The sequence below is a fragment of the Acomys russatus genome, chromosome 22 (genome assembly GCF_903995435.1).
Source record: "Acomys russatus chromosome 22, mAcoRus1.1, whole genome shotgun sequence".
Lineage (NCBI taxonomy): Eukaryota > Metazoa > Chordata > Mammalia > Rodentia > Muridae > Acomys > Acomys russatus.
This window is the reverse complement of record NC_067158.1, coordinates 26,542,037-26,559,450: the sequence shown is the minus strand read 5'-3', so window position 1 is coordinate 26,559,450 and position 17,414 is coordinate 26,542,037. Positions and strand designations below refer to the sequence as shown.

The 17,414-nt window shown below is 46.8% G+C and overlaps 1 protein-coding gene across 3 annotated transcripts in view; it reads right to left on the bottom strand.

Moving 5' to 3' along the window:
• Positions 1–17,414, bottom strand: part of Rgs12 (regulator of G protein signaling 12) — a 101,154-nt gene that overhangs the window by 60,318 nt on the left and 23,422 nt on the right. For all 3 annotated transcript variants that reach the window (XM_051165026.1, XM_051165025.1, XM_051165027.1), the window contains exon 3: positions 7,195–7,311. In XM_051165026.1, the coding sequence (XP_051020983.1) occupies positions 7,195–7,311 (117 nt within the window). The remainder of the gene's footprint in view (positions 1–7,194; positions 7,312–17,414) is intronic.

Below are 17,414 nucleotides of genomic sequence, written 5' to 3'. Positions count from 1 at the left end.
GCTTCTCCCCACAGCTGCCTCCGGAGGAGAGGAACACTGGGCATGTACGGAAGTGACTCCAGTGCAGCCCTCAGATGCGCTCCAAGGCCCAGCTTCCTTCCCACCAACTCTCATTCCCTTTTTCCTTAAAGTTGAGACCAGTCTTCCCAGACCACTCCCCTCCTCCCTCTGGCCTTCATCTCACCCATCTGCTCAGCCATACCTGCAGAGTCTGATCCTAGCTATGTCCAAGCTATGTCCATGCATCCTCAGGTCCACACAGAGAAGCCACCAGCACTGGGACAAACACATAACCATGGCACCAAGTTGAAGATGGGGAGATTGATTTGGGTTCACAATTTCAGAGGTTTCCGTTCATGGACACTGGATGCAATGCTTTCTAGATCAGTGAGAGAGAACAAATGGCAGAAGGGTATGGAGGGACAAAGCTGTTCACTTCACAGTGGCCAGAAGGAGAAGAGCGAGAAAGAGCCAAGAGGGAGAGAAAGAAAGAGAGGGTGAGATTGAGAGAGCAAGAGAGGGAGGGAGAAAAAGAAGAAGGGAGGGACAGACAGAAGGGACAAGAAAGAGCTCCTAAGGACCCACCCTACAGGTGATCTACTCCTCCAGCTAAGCCCCGCCCACTAGAGTGCAGTGCCTCTTAAGATAAAGATAAAACCTTAAACACACAAGCTTGTGACGACATTTCAAATCCAAACCACAACTTGAAAAGTGCTAAAATGGTAAACTTCATCATGCGTATTTTCCCCACAATAGAAATTTTAAATACAGATCTTTTCTCTTCTTGGCCCTTTGTATTTTCATGGCGTTTTTATAAAAATAATTTAAGTTCAATAAACACCTGCTGGGATTTTGATTAAAACTGCATTGAGCCACAACAGCACAGAGCAACCCAGAGGGTTTTACATTAAGTGAAACAAACAGCAAGGCAAAGCCTGATGAGCTTAATCCTGCAAGGCCTAAAAGCGCTGACTGCACAAAAGCAGAGGCAAGATGGCGGCTACCAGAGGCTCATGCAGTTCAGGGGTAGTGTTAGAGTGCTAGTTAAAGGACACAAAATTACATTTACAAAAACATTTATATATTTTTTTAAGTTTTAAAATGTGTGTGTGTGCCACAGCACACATGTGGAGGTCAGAGGACGGGGATCAAACTCAGGTTTCCAGGCTTAACAGCAAGCACCTTTACCTGCTGAGCTATCCTGCTGATCCAGGATGTTTTTTAAACTACATGGTGAGTATAGCAAACCACAACAGACTGTACTCCTAAAAAGTATCAATAAAATTGATGCTAAATGTTCACACATACATGCATACACAATTATTATATGTGGTTACATATATTGATTAATATTTCAAAACAAGATGTTGTCCATGACAAATATATACAACTATATGTCCATTTAAACTTAAAAAAAGAATGCAGCCAGGCGTGGTAGTGCACACATGTAATCTCAGCACTCAGGGAGGCAGAGGCAGGCAGATTGCTGAGTTCAAAGCCAGCCTGGTCTACAAAGTGAGTCCAGGACAGCCAGGGTAACACAGAGAAACCCTGTCTCAAAAAAGAAAAGAAAAAAAGAGAATGCATCACAATGAGTCCTTTTCTAGCTGTGTTCATGTGATACATGTGTAGTGTCCATGTATCCAGCAACCTTGTTAATCTACACTTGAGATTTTCTCTTATAATTTTTTAATCACTTGAAAATAGTAACATTTTCACTTATGTTTTGTAAGCATTTCACATGTCTGTTGTTTTTATCACATCAACACCAACAGTAAAAATTTTAATGGAAAGTAGCTGTAGACGCCGGTGATTTGTCCCTGGCCTCAGGAAAGCTTAGTATAATGTGCGTCTCGGGCAATTCTGAGAACGTTGTGGGACTCGGGATGCTCCTTTTCATTCTTATGTTGTTAACTTTTGTTCACCATATATGGAGAGTGAATTATACCAAATGCCTTTCCTGCCTGTTGAGATAATGTGTAACTTTTTCTACCTTACTCTGCTAAGGTGTTAAGTTACACACACGGGATGTGGGGATGACTAATATTTTAAATACCAACAATGTTTCCCTAAATAAAAATTGCTGCACTCAGATTGCTAATATCTTCCTTAGGATTCTCACATCTAGTGTTAGCCAACCTTCCAAGCTTTCTTTCTCCTCAGTTTTTAGTTCCAAGGTTGTAGTGGCCTCATAAACATCAGCTGAGAGTGAGCACTCCCTTTACCTACTGTGGGATTAGCTGCTGCTTGAACCTTGATTACCGCCCAGTTTCTGCTCCCTGTGATCCCATTCTGTGGCTCTTATCCAACCTGAGATGACATTCCACTTTCCTTGTTTACACTGTTCAGGCTGAGGAGGTGACCCAGACTATACAGGCCTGGCACACAAGCATGAGGCCCTGAGTTCAGATTACAGCACCTACACAAAGGCTGAGGCATGGTGCACTTGGGGGGCAGAGACAAGCTGCTCCCTGAGGCTCACTGGCCAGCCAGCCTGGCAGGCTAAGTGAGCTACAGGTTCAGTGAGAAAACTTGCCTCAAGTATAAAGTGGAAGCAGACCAAGAAAGATCCCTGATGCCAACCTTTGAGCTCCACCTGCATGTATGTATGTATACACTAACCTGAACAAGTGCACGCGCGCACATGCGCGCGCGCACACACACACACACACACACACAGAAAAAGAAACTATAAGAAAGTTATCACTGGTTGGTGTTTTGTGTCACTGTGACAGAGCTACATTGGGGAGGAAGACTCCTTGGTGCAGTGGCATAGGGTTGTAGCCCATCACGGTGGGCATGGTGTGGTTGAGGTTCACGGTGGCAGTAATGTGTGTCAGAGGCTGTTCACATGGTAATAAGCCAGGAATGAGAGAGCAAGGGAGGAACCAGAGCCAGTATAACCTTCCAAGAGCACATCTAGGCCCCCCTACCCTGTCTGACGGGGCCTCCAACTGCTTCCCAAAGTAGTGCTAGCGGCTAAGCACCAAGCATTCAACACATGAGCCTATAGGTGCATTTCAGAGTCAAACCTAACAACAGTTTAGCCACAGCCTGCATGTTCAGGCAGGTAATATTTTCATCTCCTTTCAGTTCAAAACACTTCCTAATATCCGTGCGGGTTTCTTCTGTGAATTGGATGGGTTAACAAGGCACAGCTCACTGAGCTGATGGTGCTGCTGTTTCTAGTCTGCCCTCACTGAGGCAAGAACAGGCTGTGCATATTTGTCATTCTTCTGAGACTGGCTTTATGGTCCAGCATGTGCTTAGCAACCTTCCAAGAGGGCATGTTAAGAAAGCGCTAAGCGCCAGGCCACACCATGCGGGGAAAGAGACTAATGTGTCTAGAGGAACTGAGTACAATTATAGCAAAAGGTGGAAGAGGTAGGACTTAAGTTCAGCACCATCCCATGCCTGCAGCCTAAGGGCAGGTGGTCCTTCCAGAGACTCAGCTAGGAGCCGAATCCTTGGCTCCAGTACACTTCCCTCACAGAGGGCAGAGCAAGGGGTTCCTGGGCCCCCGCTGGCTGGAAGCTACCAAGGGTATTGCTTAATCAATACAAAAGAAATCAAAGCAGATGATCAGGAGGCCAAGTCAAGTCATGATTCTGTTCAACTTGCAAACGTAAGCCACTTCTCAAACTGGAAATCCCTAATTAAGGGAAAGATCAGGAAACAATTAAGAAGATCCTTCAGATGCCAAAGCAATGTCAGCAGCAGCAGGTCCTCAGCTCTCCCAGGTGCTCAAATTCGCAGAGTCTAGGCTCACATGGGAGATGGGCCTCTGGGTGTACCTGTAGAGGAGTATCCTGATTGTGTTAACTGAAATTCAAGTGGAGAGCCTCATTCTTTTGGCGGGGGGGTGGCTTTTTGAGGCAGTGCTTCTCTGTGTAGCCCTGGCTGTCCTGTTTCCTGGAACTCGCTCTGTAGAACAAGGTGGCCTCAAACTCAGAGACCCTCCTACCTTTGCCTCCTGAGTTTTAGGATCAAAGGCCTATGCCACCACTGGCCAGCGGGGGAACCCCATCTTAGTCATGGTGAGGACATTCCCTGCAGAAGATCCAGGACTGTATAAAATTGGGAAAGCCAGCTAAGCATGTACACATTGGTCATTCCCTGCTTCTTGACAGCAGATTATATGTGACCAGCTGCCTCAAGCTCCTGACACCTTGACTTCGCTGCTATGAAGACCCATTATGACCTTGGGCTGTGAGCCAAAACAAATCCTTTCTCCCTTACATTGCTTTTCCCAGGGTATTGGGAGACAGCATCCTGGGAACATGTGCAACTATTCCAGTCCAACATCAATGCTCGCACTCTGTCACACGCAGTCAGAGAACCTGAGCCCCTGGATCGTCCGGACACTACAGGGCTCATGATACGGTCAAGCACAGGTACATGGGCCTTGGCGCAGCACTGGAACCTGGGAGGGCAGGAGACGGGCCTGTACTCAGGGCTGCCTATCAGCACAGTGGTCAGAAGTTGGATGTCCCTTCCTAGGGAGAGACAAGTCATTAGCATAGACCCCTCACCAATCACAAAGCAGCCAAAATCTGGAGGCCTGCCTGGGCTCTAGATGCAGACTGCCTGTCCTTTGGGCACACGGCTCAGATCTTCCTGCACTATGTGTTGCCACTGCAGCTTCCTGCTGCTAAAAAGTAGCTCCCACTGCTGCTGGGTCAGATAGACACAAAGTTTCTCCATGGGACAATGGTTAGTTTCCAGGCATCAAACTGTCCATCACAAGTGTGATACTAGTCCTTTCCTAGGGCAAACCCAGCAGCAATCCAGGAGAGACAGCATGGACACACCCATCCAGGGAGGAGCAGGCTGCAGAGCCCATGTCACTAGCAGCCAAGGTCCCATGCCTAGGGCCACACAGGGAAGTGCTTGTAACCAGTGAGTGTGGGGACAGTGGATGAGATGGAGAAGCAAACAGGTGGGTTCAGGATGGAGGGGATCAAAAGCAGGGGTCCAGAAACATCAGATTGTGGCACGATTGCCTGGCCACACTTGCATGTAGGAAAAGGATAAGCCCAGGTAAGATTATGCACAGGCTTATGAGCAAGGCAGGTGATGAGGCTGGAAGAAATGGAAGGGAGGAAGGCCCCAGAAAGGCAGAAGTGAATAAGAGCATGAACGCCTTGCCCCACATGACTGCATCCACCACAGAACACCCCAAACCCACCAGTCAAGTCCTTAGAAGGACGAGGCCAACTCCAGCACTAGCCTGAGAGTGCAGGAACAGAGTAGCACATGGCAACAGGGACAGCACCATACATCATCCCATGTGGCAGTTTCAGTCCCAGCTGCCTGCTGCCTGCTGCCTGCTGACCACAGACAGTTGTTTGGACACATGTGTCCTATCTAGCCATCAGGGTGACATTCCAGCACTCTGCTGCACTCTGTAGCAGCCCTGGTCACCAGGCCCAGCTGCACCCAGACTCCACAGCTCCCCAAGTTGCCAGGGTTATTTATAGCTTGTGCACTTTGAACTCGTTAGCATAAATACGGGAAGATTAAATAAAAAGCTACCCACAGGATGAAAAGCCACAGCTTCACTGCTATGTGGCCCAAGAAGTATTGCATGGTCTGCACCTGGGCTTCCTATCTGTAAAGTGGCCATATCATAAGACGTGCTGGCCTAGGTCTGCAATCTTTGCCCTCAGAAGGCTGCAGCAGGAGCTTATCAGCTACTCTGAAGACAGAAGGGAGAGGCTTGGAGACCAGGCCTGGCTTACTTCTAACTGCAGACAACAGCAAGACTCCAGTTGCTGGCCAGCAGGAAGACCCAGTACATTCCTGGAGATGAAAGGAAACAAAACAGTAGACTAAACCTTAACAGTGGTTTCTCAAACCTCCACCATGAAGCTATAAACGTGCTCAGGGCTCAGGCCCACTGAGGCCTTCTTCTCACACAAGCACAGACATGAACACCCCTGGCAGGAAACCTTGCCTGGAAGCAGACTAGCCATAATCTACCAAGGTCCCGACGCCCAGCTGGACCTTGCGTCACAGCCCCTCGTCTGATGCTTTTTCTCTTCCACACCATGGAACAGCTTGGCACTGGTCCTCACTGTCACCTTGCCAAATGGGGCATGAATGGACACCTGCCACTAAGCTCTCCCACTTACAGAAAGATTCTAGCACCATCACACGTGTGTGCAGGAGAAAATGTGTACAAGAAAACTTACACAGCCTCTTCAGAACAGATGCGTCATCTTCCCCAGAGTGTCCATCAGCACAGAGGAGTCTAACTGCTACAATTTATACTCCCATGCCACACAGAACCACAACATAAACCTTTAGAGCAAATGGACTGCATTGTAAAGTGTCAGAATAAGGCACGGAAGATAACTGTATCTGTCAGAACTCAGAATCAAAGTCGGCGAAGTGGGTACCAAGGGCTCAGGGAGGGGACAGGAAGGGCACAGAGGACCCTGGGGTGCTGTCAATGTTCTGTACGTGCTGTGTGGGCTAGTGCTGCATGGCATGGCACATGTGCTTACACATGGAGGAGGCCCCTCCTGTCAATGCCATTGCTCTGTCATTAACAGCAATGCAGCCACACTGCTCCCTGCATGTGACAAGTACTCAGTCATCACATGGTGACATTGGAGCCATACTTTTTGCTCTAGCTTTTTTTTTTTTTTAAATGATTTATTTAGCTTTACTTTTCACTTTATGTGCATTGGTACTGTGCCTGCACACATGTCTGTGTAAGAGTGTCCAATCCCCTGGAGCTAGAGGTACGGACAGTGAGACAGTGTGACGTGCCATGTGAGTGCTGGGAACTGAACCCAGGTACTCAGCAGCCAGTGCTCTTAACCACTGAGCCATCTCTCCAGCCCCTCTGTTCTATAGTTTTCTTTAAATCTAAAACTTCCTCAAGAATACAATCTATTCTTAAAAATAGCCTTTGATCTGGGCTGATCAGGTCTTTAGGAAGGGCAGGGCTCAGTCCTACTTCAATTGTCCCAAAGGATTAAACATCTGACCAGGTTCCTCAGTGTGGGGGTCCAGGTTACTCAGGTACTTTGAGGGATAGGAAAAGTCTAGCATGTGCTCTGGAAGCTCCTGCTGAGGGGGAGAGTCAGTGGGCTCCCAGTAGCATAGGTACAAATCTTTGGATGGGAACAGAGGGGAGAGAGAGAGGCCAAAGCCCACAGTGGTCAGCAGAGCACATCAACCTACCTCCAGATCGTCGAGGGAGCGAGTGATGCTGAACCTCCTGGACCTTCCGAAGGATCTGCGAGCCGAGGTGCGCTGAGAAGTCTGGGCCAGGGCAACTCCTCGCCCCAATTTTGAACTCTAAACACGAAGAAATAGATATGTTAGGTTACCCTCCTGGAAAGAGACTATCAGTTCTGCCTTTTGTGCTCCCCTGAAGGAAAAGCCAAGCCCAGCAGCACTGGAGGAAGAGTCACTTGCAGTCACTGTATGGTACTTTAATTGAAATATTTACCACAAAACGTGCAGAGTCCCCACAGGATCTTTGGCTATCTGCTGCTAGCTACCAACTGTGTATCCTAGATGATAAGGCCCGCCCTGCTTTCCCAAACTGCATACAGATAGCCTGTCCCAGAGACGGATCGATAGTACTGGCTGAAAGTGTGAGGAGGGAGTCTGCATGAAGGCCGTCCTCATCGCACCTGTGCCTCCATGTCATCTATACTCGCTTTAAGAAGCTAAGGACCCCCCCCTCGCCAGTATCTGAAGATCATTCCAGCAACAGGCTTGTGCTTCTTCCTCCAGGAAATGACACTGTTGTGCTGCTATTTCCTCCCAATTCAAACATCCCCTCCTGGGAGGCTCAGAAGACTTAGGAAGTTAAGAAAATGTACAGGACTTGGGAAGCTAACAGAGCCAGGCCTGTGGTCTGGAGAGATGGCCCCACAGTTAAGAGCATTTGCTGCTCTTCCAGGTCCCACATAAGCTGGATCGCAACCATCTATAACTGGTTCCAGGGGAGACTATACCCTCTTCTGGCCTCCATGGGCACCCCTCAGACACATGGAGCACACACACACACACACAAACACACACACACACATTTTAGAAAGGCAGGGGAGAGCAAGAGTGCAAGCAAGCAGGCAGGGTGGCTAGCTTGGAAGGCTTAGAAGTTGGAAGCACTTACAAAGCCTCCTGACACCCAAGGCTGCAGAAGCGAGGAGCTATTGTTACACGAGAGGAGCTCCCAAGATGCAGCTTTCATGAGTCCTCACTATACCGGGCTTGTCAAATGCCCACAGTCCTGCAGCAACCACTTGCCAATGCTGCCAATGCTCTCTAAGTCACCTCAGTATACTCACTGGTTCACGGAGCTGGCCCTACATCACTCAGACTGCCCATACAGAGGCACACTGTCCTCAGACATTAGTAACATAAACTGTACCACCATCATCACTCAGCAGTGCTAAGGACACAAGTGTTGGTAGCCGTCATCCCATCCACGGCCAGCACTTCCTCACCATCCCACATGGAAACTGTCTCCATGCCTGTCGTTCCTATCTGATAATTGCCACTCGGGGACCTCATATAAGCAGAATCACTACATCCTTATGTTTTTGTTACTAGCTTGTCTCATTGGCCAAAATGCAAAACTTGTGTTTATTGAAGAACTCAATCAACACCATGGGAAAGTGGCCCTGAGATGGAGTGAACGTCCAAACAGATCTGACAGAGCTTAGGTCCAGCACACATGGACTTTCTTTTATTTATTTATTTTTTTCTCTTGAGATAGGGTTTCTCTGTGTAGCCTTGGCTATCCTGGACTCACTTTGTAGACCAAGCTGGCCTTGAACTTATGAGATCTGCTTGCCTCTGCCTCCTGAGTGCTAGGATCAAAGGCGTGCACCACAGCCTGGCTTAGTCTCCCTCCACTTTCAACTCTTTGGTTATACAAGAAGTGTAATCGCTGTAGATTCCCACCAGCAGTACCCACAGCTCTAATTTCAGCAGTCCTAGCCGTGACCTGGTACTCTCCACTTTCGACTGTGGTCATTCAAATGGGCTGAGGTGTGCTGCACTGCTGTTTTGAGGATTACCTGCCTGGAGACCAGCATTAAGGTGCTAAGGATTTTCTCATGTGAAGCATTACTATTGTGGCATCCCTGTCCTGCTTTGCCCTGGAGACAAAGCCTGACAGCACATGGCTGAGGAGCAAGAAGAGAGTGCAGCCCACAGAGGGGCTTAGGACTGGGGTACAGCTAGAACTGTGCCCTCGTTAATATGTTACAAAAAAGCTAAATGTGAAGAATCCAAAACCGAAGTCAAAACAGCCTTAGAATCACCAACCTCTGTGTCAGACACAAAACTGAACAAGGATAACTGTGCTGTGGTCTGTGACTATGTGTTTGTGTTATACATGTGTGCACATATGCACATGTATGTGCACATATGCAGAGATCAAGAGAGCAATTCAGCTGTCAGCAACTTCCTCCACTTTTTGCTTGAGGCTAGTTTTATGTCAACTTGGCACAAACTAGAGTCACTTTGGAAGAAAAACCTCAATTGAGAAAATGCTCTACCAAATCGGCCTGAGGGAAAGTCTGTGGGACATTTTCAGATTGATTATTGACTGTGGGTGGGCCCAGCTCACTGTGGGCAGTACCACCCATTGACTGCTGGTCCTAGATGCTATAAGAAAGCAGGCTGACCAAGCTCTAAAAGCAAGCTAGTAAGAAGCACCCTCCATGGACTCTGTTTCAGTTCCTACCTCCAGGTTCCTGCCTTGAGTTCTTGCCCTGACTTCCCTCAGTGATGGAGTGCGACCTGAGTGTTGTAAGCTAGACAAGTTGCTTTCGATCGTGCCTTTTGTCTTATCACAAAAATAGAAACCCTAACTGAGGCAGAGAGGGTCTGCCATTGGCCCAAAACTTCACAAAGTTAGCTAGGCAGACTGGCCAGCAAGCCCAAGGGGTCTCTCTATTCTCAATGCCCACCTCATCACTGCTAGAACTGAATTTTGGGGATCGGAAGTACTTTTCCAAATGAGGCCTCCCTTCAGCCCTAGAGCGCATTTCCTGCATACATTGCTGAAGAATCTACTCCTCCTCATCGTGATGATGTTTCTGAGAAGGAGAAAGGTCCAGGTGTTCTACTAAAGAAAGGAAAAGGCAACTACACAGGGAAACACATTTAAGCATGATGGCAAATTACATCAGTTAGCAAATATTCTAGGAGCCCAACAAATATCTGTCAGGCAAGGCCAAGAACTTTTAAAGGAGAAAATAAAATATGAACTGCTACACCAAGAAGCAAAAGAAGGGACTGAAGAAACAAACCACACAACCTTGAAAACAAACAAAAGGCCAAGAGTGAAAGAGAAGCCTGGTGCCTTCCAGGAGCCCGACCTCACCTCTCCTCCCACTCTTGATGACCACATCTTTGGATCCTTGTATCTCACACATGTGCCAACAGAAGGGTCTCAGATTGAGTTGGGAAAAAGATCTAATTATCTGTCTTGAACAGAAGTGGAAAAGTTTAAATAAAAGAGAGTGCTTACTTAGCCAAAGCTGGTGTCACTGGTTTAACTTGATGGTTTTGCTGATTTGTTTAATAAAAGAACCAAGAGCTGGGGATGATGTGCCTAAGCTGGGGAGCCCTTGCCTGGCATATGCAAGACCCTGAGTCTAATTTCTAGAACTGAAAAGGGGTGAAAGTTAACACAGGGAAAAGGGGAGGAAAGCCTGGTGTGGTGGCACACAACTTTTCTTTTTCTCCTCCCACCTTCCAACCTTTCTTTTTGTTTGTTTATTCACTTTGCACCCTGGTTGTAACCCCACCCCTCCTCTCCTCCCGTCCCGTCCCACTCTCCCTCCCTCTCTCCTCATTCCCACTCCCTAGTGCTGGGAAACGGGGAGCCCTCCTTCCCATCCACGCCAGCTCATCAGGACTGAGCATGCGCTCTTCCCCTGTGGCCTGGTGAGGCAGCCTCACCAGGGGGAAGTGATCAAAAAGCTGACAACATAGTCCATGTGAGAGACAGCCCCTGCTCCCATAACTAGAGGACCTACATGAAGTCTGAGCTGCCTATTGGCTACATCTGTGTGGAGGGGCTAAGTTCAGTCCATGTATGGTCCTTGGTTGGTGCTTTAGTTTCAGCAAGTCCCTCTGGGTTCTGGTTAGTTGGTTCTGCTGGTCTTCTTGTGGTGCTCCTGTCACCTCCAAGTCCTCTTCTCCTTCCCCCCTCTTTTTCACAAGATTCCCTATGTTTGGCTGTGAGTCTCAGCATTTGTTTCAAAGCGCTGCTGGGTGGAGCCTCTCAGAAGACAACTCTGCTAGGATCCTGTCTGAAAGCACAGCAGAGTATTGCTAATAGTGTCGGGTTGGCTCCCTCCCATGGGGTGGGTCTTGGGTTGGGCCAGGCATTGGTTGGACATTCATTCCCTCAATCTCTGCTCTATCTGCTCTATCTTTATCCCTGCACATCTTGTAGGCAGGACAAACTTAGAGTCCAAGTTTTTGTGAGTGAGTTGGTGTTTCCCTCCCTCGACTAGGAGTCCTCTAGTTAGGGTGAATCCTCTTCAATATCTATGACCCCTGCCAGTAGAAATCTCTGCTAGAGTCCCCTTCATATCCTCCCAGGAGCCTACCCTGACTTAGGTCTCCCGCTTGTCGTAGGAGTTTAGTGTGTGCCACCTTTTTTCTCTACAGGGACAGAAGGCCTGTAGAGAAAAAGAGTGGTACACACCTTTAATCTCTGCATTTGGGAGGCAGAGGCAGGTGTATCTATAAGTTCGAGGCCAGCTAGGTCTATGAAGTGAGTTTTAGGATAGCCAGAGCTGTCACATACACACACACACACACACACACACACACACACACACACACACACACACACACCCTATCTCAAATAACAAAAAAAGAAAAAGAAAGAAAGAAGGAAGGAGGGAAAGGAAAGGGGGAAAAAAGAGAGGGAGAAAAACTCCACTCTTAACTTGATACAATGTAATTAATTTTATAAGGCAAAAAATTGCTACCAAAATCAAGGACAATGAGAAAAGGGGAAAATTACAGAAGAGTCTTACAAACACAGATTTTAAAATCCTACAAAAATATTAGCAAACCAAATCTAGCACATGAAAAGCTCATTGTGCTGAGCTGAGTTATCTTGGGAATGCAGATGTGGTCTAACATTTGAAAATCTAATGAAGTGGAAGAAGCCCACACAATTCGATGGATACAGAACACTCAGAAAGAAAGAAAAGCTAAGCTAGAACACCCATTGGAGGAATCATATTAACAAAGGAAGAGAAGGAACTTCCCAAACTCAGACAGCTGTATAAAAAAAGCCATATGAAAAACCCAACAGTACTTTCATGTATGGGTGGCATTTATAATTTATGATGATACCATTAATAATAGCAACAAAATTATATAAAACATCTAGGAATGACTCTAATGAAACAATAAGCCTATTAAAGACACTTAGGAAGGTAATTGCCTAAGTTTGTTGAGAGAAAAAAACCAAGGTGGATGGGTGGCTTAGTAAGTACAGGTATTTGCTGCTTCCAAGCCTAACAACCTGAGTTTGATCCCCAGAACCCACATGGAGGGTTCAGGGAACTAATTCCCCAGCAAATTGTCTTCTGACCTCTACACACATGCTGTGGTATACATGAACACCCCCCACATACACATATACATACATACTGTCTTAAATCCCCACCTCTTGTCAAGGTGACACACAAACACATCTCTTTAAGTTATAATCCTCCTGCTCCCAAAGTCACATGCTTATTTCATAATATAAAGTACAGTTCAACTTTAAAAGTCTCCATAGTGTTTAAAAATTCTAAAACTTTAAAAATCTCAAGTCTAAGCCAGGTATGGTGGTGCACACCTTTAATTCCAATACTTGGGAGGCAGAGGCAGGCGGATCGCTGTGAGTTCGAGGCCAGCCTGGTCTACAGAGTGAGTCTGGGACAGCCAAGGCCACACAGAGAAACCTTGTCTCAAACAAACAAACAAACAAACAAACAAACAAATCCCAAGTCTAACTATGAGTAACTCTAAAATACTTTGAACATAATAGAACAGAATAAACACGGTTTATTCAAAAAAGGAACCAGGGAATAAAATGATCACACACAATAAAACTCAAATCCATCAGGTGAAATATCAAATCCTACACCTTCCTGTCCACAATCTCAAATTTAGAGCATAATCGTGTAGCTCCAAAAAGCGAGGGTAGCTCTGACCCCTTGAGTTCTGCCACCTGCAGTGCCTACAGCTTCTCTCTTAGGCTTATGCTGGCTCCGTCTGACACACTTGCCTTCCTGGCAGATGTCCTACAGTCCTCACACCTATAGTCTCCCAGGGTTTCACCTTCATAGCATCACACAATGGCCTTTCCACAGGAAGTACAACCTTGCCACAGAGTGCCTGGCTCCTCTGAGCACAATGGACACAGACCCTGAGGACACACTCTCCTAGGCAGTTCCTCTTGAGGAGCCAGGAGGTTAGGCTCCATTCCTTTAAATGAGTTGTTTCTGTACAGGTTAAAGCTTTCCACGGGTGAAGCCCTACTCTTGGGACAGCCTTCCCCTCGTCCCAGTGCATCACAGGAGGCTTCTTAACACTGATGCTGATCCCTTTCCCACTTGCAGCCGCTTCTTCCGCATCAGCCTGAGTACCATCCTGCCTTGAGTCTCCTCCGAACAATCAGTTCATCACCTTCAAACTTAATCAGCCTGAGTACCATCCTGCCTTGAGTCTCCTCCGAACAATCAGTTCATCACCTTCAAACTTAATCAGCCTGAGTACCATCCTGCCTTGAGTCTCCTCCGAACAATCAGTTCATCACCTTCAAACTTAATCCTACTCACATTTTCACAAGACAGGAAAAAATGCAGCCAAATTCTTGGCTTAAAAAAAAAAGTCACAGGAATTGCCCCATCCCAGTTCCTGCTAGACCCTGATCCTCCTGAGCCCTCATGAGCCGGGCGCCTGCTGCCATGCTTCTCTCAGCACTCCAGTCTTGCCTCAGCCCATTAAACTCTTTATACAGCATCTGATGGCTTCTTTAAGCCCAAACTTATAACTTTTCCACATTCCTCCAAAAAACACTTTTTTAAAGGCTTAAAAGCTAATGGTCATGATGAGGTTTATCACAGCAACTACCCCACTCTTGGAACCAATGTCGTCTAGTCACTGTGGTGACTATCACTGCTGGTCACTGTGATAAAATAACACAAGCAACTTAAGGGGAGAAGGGTTTATTTCAGCGCAGTTTCGGGTTACAGTCCACCTTGATCAGGGTTTCTATTGCTATGATAAACACTATGGCCAAAGCAAGGTGGGGAAGAAAGGGTTGGTTTGACTCACACGTCCACACTGTAGAGGATCACTGAAGGCAGGAACCTGGGGCAGGACCCGAAGCCCCTGCTAATTCATCCTGAAAAGCTGTGGTCTGATAGAAGCAAAACCCAATGACACCTGAGCTTCAGTTAAACTACATGGGATTCCTAGGACGCCAGGCTCCTCAGAGGCGCCAACACCAGCCTAAATGAGGGATGTACTTTTCACAGAGTGGGATGAACCTAATATCATAATGCATATGTGAAAATAATGCCATGAGTTCCCCAAGGTATCAGTACACACAGATGCTGACCCCAAGCATTGGACGAAGTCATCTTTGAAAATCACATGTTCCCTGAGGGTAACAGTAGGCTGACACTGAGATGAAGGGAGGCTAACCTGGGACTTTTTATTGCAAAATATCAAAAACTTCAGGCCAGAATTTCTCTTTCACCCTCATATCATCTATACTGCTGTGCTCCACATCCACCAGTCAGCACCCCAAACAACAGAATTCAAGTCCCTTCCTTTGCACGCTTTTGAGCTCAGCAGGGCAAAGTTTATCACTCTGCATTCTCTTCCATCTGAAGAACGCCACAGAACAATCCCAAACACCATCAGGAAAAAAATTTTTAAAGATTTATTTCAAAAGCCTAAAAACACTGCATCACTTCTACCAATGGACAGCTGGGTTTGGAGTATCTGTTTTCTGTTCTTCTATTTTAAGAAAGAAAATAGAGAAAACATGGGGAGATGTTATGCTCACGTTAGGAAAGCTTGACAGGTTAAATCATCAATTCTTCCAATTGATCTACACATGAAAATACAATTGCCATGAAAACAACTAATAGTATTTTAGGAAATTTTAAAACTGAGTGTAGTGGGCATGGTGGCACGCACCTTTAATCCCAGCACTCGGGAGGCAGAGGCAGGCAGATCGCTGTGAGTTCGAGGCCAGCCTGGTCTACAAAGTGAGTCCAGGACAGCCAACACTACACAGAGAAACCCTGCCTCAAAAAACCAAAATAAAAATAAAAATAAAAATAAAAAAACTGAGTGTAACATCTACATAAAAGAGTGAAGCATAAGGTAAGCTCTGCCCTATAGAGACAGAGACATCCTGAAGTTATACTAAGTTGTTTTGGGGGTGTTGATTAAGCAAGAACAGGAATACAAGTAGGGTCTTTCCCTACAGACACAGAGACATCCTGAAGCCACAGTAAACTGACCACAGAGGAACAAACCACCAAGGAAGAAAGCCATGCACATCAGAGGATGCAGTCTATGCTGGGGTGTTACTGAGATAGACGGGCGGATACAACAATGTCTTCCACAATCAGCCTTCACCAGATCCTACTCACAAAGTCGTCGCTGTGGCTGGGGGATGGCTTAACGGATCAAGTGCTTGCCGCGCAAGTGTGAGGACCTGAGCTTGGATCCCTAACACTTACAGCTCCAGACCCAGGGGGCATACTGCCTCTGGCCTCTGCGTGTACCCGCATTCATATACATATGCCCACACACAAACACATGCACATAATTCAACACAATACAATAAATATTAAAGAAATAAGCAGGCCAGGTGTTGGTGGTGCACCCTTAAATGCCAGCATTCAGAAGGCAGAGGTAGGCAGATCTCTATGTAGTCAAGGCCAGCCTAGTCTACAGAGCAAGTTCCAGGAACTACACAGAGAAATCCTGTCTTGAAAAAACAAAAAAGAAACAAACCAACAAAAAGTTGGCTATGTGCTTGTATTCCTACCAAACAGGAAGACACTGGGGCCTACTGGCCTGCTGGTCTAGCTGAAGCAGCAAGCCTTGGTTCAGTGAGAAACTCTGGTCTCAAAAGCATATGGTAGAGAAGCTATTAAAGACAACTCAACATCAACTTCTGACCTCCACATACACACAGACCAGACTACCCTGTACACATGTGCACATGCATACATATACCCCCCCACACATGCACACTTGACTCTAAAAAAATTGTGAAAAAGAAGAAAATCTGACCTAAGGTAGTAGGATTTTACTACTTAAGACACAGATTGTGTGTGTGTCTGTGTGTGTATGTGTGTGTGTGTGTGTGTGTGTGTGTGTGTGTGTGTGTGTGTGTGTAAATGAAGGCTAGAAACTTCTAGGCACTCAAAACCACATGAAGGAAGTGAAAGGAAGCAAGCCACAGGCTGGGGTGTGTATGTATGTGTGTGAGTGCATGTGTGTCTGGAAATGTTTCTACTACCAAATAGCCAGCATCGACAGTCCTGCCAACCCAGAAAAGACAACCTAGAAGAAACACAGGCAAAAGCTATGAAGCTATGAGCTGATGCACCAGCAAGGAGACAACACAAATCTTTATAATTAAGGAAATATAAACATTAGCCACAATGAGCCACCTCTACAAGTGTTTGGGAGCCATAGTCAAGAAGCCCAACATCTACGCCTGGACACGGGCAAGAATGCCCACACGGCAGTAACAGTAACGTAATAGAGGTCTGAAGAGGTGGTTCTGCTAAGAGTGTAGGCTGCTCCTCCGAATGACTCAAGTTCAGTTCCCGGCACCCATGCCAGTCAGTTCACAACTGCCTGTAACCCTAGGTCTACGGAATCCAATGCCCTTTTATAGCCCTGTGGGCACCAGGCACACATGTAGTACATAGAATGCATGCAGGCAAAACACTCACGCACAAAAGATAACAAACCTAAGAAAAATAGAAACATAGCAGCTGTGTGTGACACATTTACACAATGGAACATTCACACAGTGGAAAGGTGATGGAGCTGCAGCTATGTATAACACCATAGGGAAAGCTTTGAAGTTGCACCAGGCTACAAGCAGTAAGGATTCTGCACACGGTGGGAGGGCAGCATGTGCCCATGTTTGGAAGGCTCAGCTGGGGCTATTCCAGGAGGACTCTAAATAGTCTTCCTTCCTGGAAACCAGACAAAGGAGAGGGTAGCAGGCACACCCATCTGCATCCCTCCACCTCCAGGGGCTGCTCTGCAACCCCACATCCACTCACCCTCCCAGCAGCACCACCCAAATGTCACACACTGTCCTGGAAGCTGGCACTGCAAGGACTTCTGATGCATTAATGGCATTGGGGGCTACA